We start from the raw sequence: 7,531 nt of genomic DNA, 5'->3' as shown, positions 1-7,531 counted from the left end.
ACTCTGAGAAAAACACCACACAAAAGATTTGTAGAAGAATCTGGAAAGAGATGCCTGAGAGGAAACCTGACTTGGAAAAATATAAAATGGGTGACTGCCATCAAACCAAGCACTTCTGAGGCTCATTCTGTGCTGTCATACATCATAACAGGAGATCACAGAAGAGCCAGTATTCAGGGAGGCAGATAAGAAGGGAGGAAAGGGGAATTTACTTATGCTGAAATTTGAGCTGTTGCTACAAAGATAAAAAAAGAACAATTTTAACTCCTGTTAGGATTTACATACCTGAGTGACACCATGTTTCCGAGCTCTGCTGGTAAACTGCGAATTTTATTAGAGGACAAGTCCAGATATACCAGATTGTGAAGCTTGGCAATGTCTGAAGGAATACGGGATAAGGAATTGTCACTGAGATGCAAAGCTGTCAAATGGGTCAGTGTCCACAATGATGAGCTTAAGCTTCTCACTTTCCCTGTGGAAGAAAGGTACAAGAGAAAACAGAACATTTAAAATACATAGATTTGGCAATAATAGCACATTTTTCAAGTATGTGCAGGGCCGGGGAACTTGAGGGGCAGTTTTGCTTGTGGGTTTTATTATTATTAATTTATTAAGTGAAAATTCCATTAATTGTTGATTCTATAGACGAAAAATTAGTCTTTGTGTGAGAGAATGCAAGATATTACCAAGCATGCTTGAGATTGTTTTTCCCAATTCATACTTAAGGCTTAAACATCTGTCTTTCTCTAGTTCCATACAAGACAAAAACATTAACCAGCTGACCATAAATTTATCATTAACAGAGGTGTAAGAAATAGATTTTTTTCAATTATAGTTTATGTTTGAAATGAAAGACAGTGCTTCGGTTCACCCCTTATTTCCGCACATCTTTCAAACCAAAAATCTTTACTCTATGGCATTAATCCAGCCAAGAACAGATAGAAACACTATATTTAGGGTGACTAAGATGCTTAGTTGAGAACATGGATTTCCATCTGGCATTCAACTAAAAGCTGTATCAACTATTGCCAGATATTTTAAAAAAGGTATGATTTTTTGTATAAACTGAAGGGTGGAAACATGGATTTGTATGACAGAATCAAGATTTTTACACTGCCGCATGCAAGGAATGTGAGATATCATCAGAGGTCTCAAAATATTTCTTCTCTCCAAGATTTTTTTTTTCCTTTGGGGTAAATTTTTTTCATTTACATAAATCATCTCACTGTACCAAAAGCATTAGGAGTACCAACACCAGTTTCTCCAAGGCAAAAAGTTAGTTAAAACAACTTTAAAATCCCCACTGTGACCCATCAATGTTAACAACAGTCTGGTTAATATTATACCAACACACGCACTTTGTAATTCCTTTCCTTAAACGATTTTCTTCAAAATAAAAGAATTCCTATTTAGTGCCCAAGGAAGGTTACACTGAGACTCAGTCCCTGGCAGCAAGATGTTTAATACTGGTATAATTTCCAGTGAGCTACAACAAAACGAGGGGCATAAAAAAGCCTGTAGTGAAAAGATGTGATTTAAACGAGATCAGTTAAAACATTTGTGGCTTTCTGTATTATGTGACCAAGTATTTTGCAAGGGAAGGACAGTGTGAACATTAATGAAACAAAAACATTGCACATTTTATTTTGCAAGGCAAATGCATACAGTTCTTAAGGGATTGATGCTCCTCTAATGCTCATTAAGAAATCTTTTGAGAGGTTTTAAATACAAATCAATAGTTCTTTGCATTTTTAAAGCTGAATTAACACCTCTTCCCCACCCCCAACGCAAACAGGTGACTGTGATCATAGAAAGCCTTGTAGCTGAAAGGATTTCCAATCAACATCCCTGATCCAGGCTCTCCACTCCAGCACCTCCCTTGGCGGGAATCAGTCTGTAGTGAGATTACCAGGCATGAAGGGAAGAGCCATCACTTAATGCACTTCCTATTCAGAGCAGCAGATGTCCAAGAGGATTCCAAGCCTAATGCTGATAAATAATGCTGATTCCTGAAGCAGCATTTAACTAGGTTTCTGCATCTGTAACCTTCAGTAAAGAATGCTATTCACATGGTGAGACACATGGTACTGGAAGCAAGACACAGATTCAGTGAACTGGATGGAAAGATTCTTCACAATTTGAAGAACTGTTTTAATCCTTCTTCCATAAATTTCTCTACTGAACAGTCATTTACAAATCCTACATGGCAATTTTTGCAGACGCTTAAAGAACCTCCATATTTAAACAAAATTACAGCCTAAGTTTTAAACATCACAAAATGATTTTTTAAGTCTTAAAATATCTGCTTGAATTTCCTTGTAAACACACTTTTTGTAGCAAACCCCAGGTTTACTCTACAAATCAAGAGACACTGGTGGTCCACACCAGTTGAAATACATGCTTATGAATTCTGAGCATTATCTTACTTTTCAGAAAAGATTCAGAAGTCCAACAGTATCTCAAAGCTTGCACAGATTGTGGAGATTTTGGTGTTTGTCTTTAATCTTAAGAACAGAGTAAAATTTACAACTGCTTTTAAAAAGAAAACTTCTGCTTCGTGGACTAATACCTTCCTGCTACATTACTTACAGTAAGAACATACCCCTATAGATCAACCTCAACTTCACCCTCTTCTGTTTGACAAATTAGATCTTAAATTCATGCTCTCACTCACTTCATCTTCTTAAAACACAAGTGCTCACATCCATATCCTCACCTTAACAACTTTCCTATCCATGGAGATTTCCCACTCGGCCCACCTTACCCCTCCTACAGCTCCCTGTGTTATCCTAATCCAAGCTCTTGCCTCCACACACCACAGCTGGCAGCTCCTATCCCAGCGTTCTCACTTCAAGGTAGGTAACTCCCCTCCAGACTTGTCCAAACCCACACTACTTGCAGTGAGTTCATAATTCAGGACCATGCCTCAGTTACTTACCACTTATTTCCAACTCTGCCCAGTGTGATTTCTTTCCATTGGCTGCTTCCTCTGAGGACATAATTGTGTACATCCTCCGTGGATCAGGTGGATCGTACTTTTCCTTGGGCATTCCTATTGAAACCAAAAGGCAAGTAATTAATTGAGATACTATATACTGAGAATTCTTTAGAAGGTAACTCCCATTTCAGTTAAATTCCATATTAGACTTATATACCAAATACTTTTCAAACCTACAGATAGTGTGCCCGTTTACAAATGTCGCTGGATGGGAAATACTGCTATAAAATAGAAAAAGAGAGATTCCTGAAGCTCCTAAAATGACAGACAACAGTCTAGTCCCCCACCCACCCCTGCAATAATTTACCAGAATCTGCAAAGCAATTTAAAAATTGTGTCCCACCACCTTCCGTGGCTATGCTGTGTGTCCCTCAAAACTGACACATCCCACTGCAGGCTCTTTTTTCTTCAACAATGAAACTTCAAAAAGAGATGATCCACCTCCACTGGGATCTCTCCCATACTCCCAGAGAACACATTTGCTAATAACTTTGATTATCTATCACTTCCAGGTTACTGCCATTGTCAACTTTTCACACAAATCATCATCAAGAAAAGAATTGGTGTTTCAAAAAGATCCTCAATTTTTTAAGTTTGCAAAATGACAGGTTTTAATCCAACCTTCACCTTACTTTCTGCAATCTAAAAATATTGCGCCCAAGGTAGATATTTCTATCACTTTCTTCAGCCAAGTATTTAACACTGAAATTGAACTTCATTTTCCTCACTCTTTTTCACATCATTCCCTGTAACTTTATAAGAATAATTTTCTAGGTTCTTTTTACCAAACTCAACCATGCACCATGACAGAGAAGCAAACATTCCTCTCCAACAAGCAACAAGCTATAAATCTATTTCTATGAAACAGAGAAATTAAACAATGCTGGCTCAAGTCACACTTAAAAACACATTAGAGGCGATATTATGCGATTGTTTAGCAAAATACATTACAGCAGTATTATAACACTACCCAAACCCACTCAATGAACAAGCAGCTATACTGGTCAAATTTCTAAGGACATCTTCCTACCAGGCCTTTTAAGGCTTTCTCATTTTTTCATTTCCTGGGACAAAGTGAAAAATGTTGTCATTATATAAAATAATCAAAGAATAAGTCCTAGTAAATAAGACTATCAACCAGACTTATAATCTGTTTACTGATTTTACTGAAAAATGTTTCCTCTGCACGTTAAACAAAACAACAGAAATCCACCAAAAACTTTATGATAACTACACAGCTTAATTAAAATAAAGCTTTTAGGTATCACATGCTTACTTTAATATAAAAGCTCTTTTACTAAGTCACACTCCTCCTTCCCTTTCCCACTCCTGGGCAAAACCAGATTTCTGCAGTGAAAAGAAATTCCCCTTTAAGAAGGGAACTGTGGGTAAAAGGATCAGATTATAAATAGCAGCTGGGTGAGGCTCCTTCCAGAGTGAAGGCACTCGAGTATCTAGGGTGCTGGGATCACCAAGTATAACACTTTTTTCATCAAACTTGACTAATTAAACGAGAGGAGAGTGGATTATAATCACCAGAAAGGTAAAAGCATAACTTCTCCCTGCAATAACTATGCAACTGGTGCAAGGAATATATACCAAAGCAATGTACAGAACATCTCTTCTGAAATTTCAACGTATAATTATATATAATTCACAAAGACCATGTAGGAATGCTCCAGCTTGTCAGGAAACATTTACCTTCCTCAGACATTTACTGCTTTCTCTTCCTGCCGCTCCCTGAATTAATAAATATGTTCCAATTTTTTGAGAAGCAGGTATAGCAAAGACAGAAATCTCATTCAGTAAAGAAACACGAATGCTCCCCAGAGCACACTCAATCACATGCACTAATTAACAGCTTTGCTGGTACCAGCAGTGTATCACTGCTCGCTACTAAAAGAGGATGACATACTTTTCCAGTGGGTTTTGTTAATGTACACTAAAACAATTAGAGATTTAAGAATTTGAGGGTTTAACACTGGATCCTGGTGAAGCTGCATTCCCGGTCCATCCGCTGCACCACCCTCCCCTCAAAAAAGTTCCTGCTCTTGATGGTTTTCCCTCTCTCACTGCTGCATTTCTCAGAGGATGAGTCCCTGCTGTTTAGGTCTACCAGGTGCCAAAAAGCAGCAAATGCTTGAGAGCCTCCTGGCTGAAAGAGCTGCTGCTGCCCGAGAGCATCACAGCCATCAGCCACATCAAGGATACTGTCACACCAAGCATTAACACATCTTCATCTATCACCCAGAACCCAGAATTTCTCAAGAACTGACAGGAAGGCTAAATTTGGGTCATATTTCACAGGACAGCATAAAATACAAGTGCAACACCTTGAACTGCATTTCAAAACTTCACAGCATGGAGTAGTTCAAGAAAATCAGTCTCTTTTACTGTCTCCTTTCTCCACCTCCCCAAATCCAAATTTAGCACCTGCTCAGCTGCTACAGTAAATCATAAAAGCTGAGGTGAACATCAGATTAAGTAATAGAGTTTTGTCAGACTAAAGCAATTTTTAGTAAGACCCATAAAATAGTGTTGAACATCCTTAGAACCATTGATAACTGCAGCTTTTAACAATTATCATGGTAATTTTCAGAAGAGCTTATACCACCTGTAATTTTCACTTGCACCAACACAGATGGTGGAAGCACCATTAATGTTAGGTTGTTACAGCGTACAGTAAATCAGTTTGTAAAGGAGAACATTTTTATAACAAAGATATGATATGGATTCCTGGAACACACTCCAGACTACATGAATTTAATGAAAAGGACATTTAAGTATGTTTGAATGCAAATGAAATTGTTTACTATCTCGTACCAGGTTATTAAGATTGTCATTTTAATAGCTGTAAAAATTGAAGAGCTTGACAGTCGAAGTGAGTGTGGCTGCCCACTCCCACCCTGGGTCACTCAGTCCTCACACAGAATTAACACCCCCCCTACCCCAAAGTAACTGAGCCAAGCAAGGTCAATGAAGTCAACAGCGCACAAGGTCTGGCACAAGGAATTAGATCTCAAGCCTCCAGTGCAGACACTGTTTTAAGCCCTTGTTTGTACAGAGGGTGCTGAGAGACAGGCATTGGGACAGGGTGACGGGAAGGAAGCAGGGACTGACAGCCCCTTCAGGGAAGGGTGACAAGGATCAGAAAAAGAAGGAAAAAACCTGAAGGTTGTTACGTCAAGGGAGGACAACCTGATGGAAGAAGAGCTGACAAAGCTCTACTACACCTACTACAGCAGGTGGGTGACGGAGCTCTGGCTCTGGCTTCACTCAGAACAGACCACTGGAGACAAAGCCAAATGTTCCCAGGTCGAGCTGCACCTGCCTCGACTGCTGCCTGTCTCTCCAGATTACAGCCATGACTGCAGCCAGGTCATGCACAGCCAGGCTGGGCACTGGGCTTGGAACTGTCCTGGAAAATGACAGTGTCATTACGAGCACCATGAGCTCCTGGGGTGTGCTCCCAGCCGCAGCACCAGGGCCATGAAGGGCACCACGTCAGGAGGAGCTGGTGGCCTAGAGAAGGACTTCCTGGAGGCCAAGCTGGTTTAGATACACTGCTCCCCGTAGAAGAATGAAGGGGGTTCAGCTCATTGCCTGACAAGACATTTGGAATGATAAGTGTCCTTGGCTATGGACATGTGCAAAGTGGAAGCTGGACTGTAAGGTAGTTAATGCTCCAGGTTAACTACGGAGACTACCAATAAATAATGTCTTCAAAATGAGAAATGAATCTGCCCTGAGTGGCAGGGAAGGAAAGACGATGACATTTTTTTCCTGTTCTACCCTTCTGCCATTTTTATGAAATTGGAAGATGGAGAGGAGGAAGATTTAAATAAAATAGGTAGGTGAGCAGTTATTCTGAGAATAAGGTTTTGGGGTTTTTTTAAGCACCAACAGGAAATACTATAGCAATCCTTCATTTCCTGAAATGCTTTCTAAAATATCATGATAAATTAACTTGATTTCAAAACTAAACGTATTGGACAACTCCTGTAGGCCAAGTACAATCTTTTATACTATTACTATGGAGGTAGATGTCAAGTTTGCCCCTAAAACATCATCTTTAAATTAGGAAAAGAAAACTTGGATTCTAAAACTGTGTAGAAAATGATGAACAAGAACAACACAGTGTTCAGACGTAATTTCAACTGATCTAATCAACTATTCTGAAATAACTATTTCAATACTTACTATGAACCATCTATAAACTCCATTTACAAACCTGGGAGCACATTTAGAAATACTGCAAGATCACAATGCTGAAGCATTATAACTCCACTTCTGAAACTTCCTAACACGTCGGTGACTCCTTTTGACTTCCCCTCCTTCCCCTTTACTTGCTTTTACTTGTCACTAACACACTAATGGAGATCAGGAGCGGAAAGTAAACAAAGTAGCACCACTCCTGATCAAGTGCAGAATTACTCAAACTTTCTGCTACTTTAATTAAAAACAGTGAATAAACTATGCAAATCTAGATCTAATAAAGTAAGAAGTAACAAGACAATTGGACAATATTTTCCA

The 7,531-nt window shown here is 39.1% G+C and overlaps 1 protein-coding gene across 2 annotated transcripts in view; it reads right to left on the bottom strand.

Annotated features, from left to right (window-relative positions):
- Positions 1 to 7,531, bottom strand: part of CNOT6 (CCR4-NOT transcription complex subunit 6) — a 29,157-nt gene that overhangs the window by 13,479 nt on the left and 8,147 nt on the right. For both annotated transcript variants that reach the window (XM_008628896.2, XM_008628895.2), the window contains exons 2-3: positions 2,939 to 3,052; positions 286 to 472 (exon numbers count right to left, since the gene is read on the bottom strand). In XM_008628896.2, the coding sequence (XP_008627118.1) occupies positions 286 to 472; positions 2,939 to 3,050 (299 nt within the window). In that variant the 5' untranslated portion in view covers positions 3,051 to 3,052. The remainder of the gene's footprint in view (positions 1 to 285; positions 473 to 2,938; positions 3,053 to 7,531) is intronic.

Source organism: Corvus brachyrhynchos, unplaced genomic scaffold, assembly GCF_000691975.1.
Source record: "Corvus brachyrhynchos isolate BGI_N302 unplaced genomic scaffold, ASM69197v1 scaffold21, whole genome shotgun sequence".
Classification (NCBI taxonomy): Eukaryota; Metazoa; Chordata; class Aves; order Passeriformes; family Corvidae; genus Corvus; species Corvus brachyrhynchos.
This window is presented reverse-complemented; position numbering and strand designations above follow the sequence as displayed.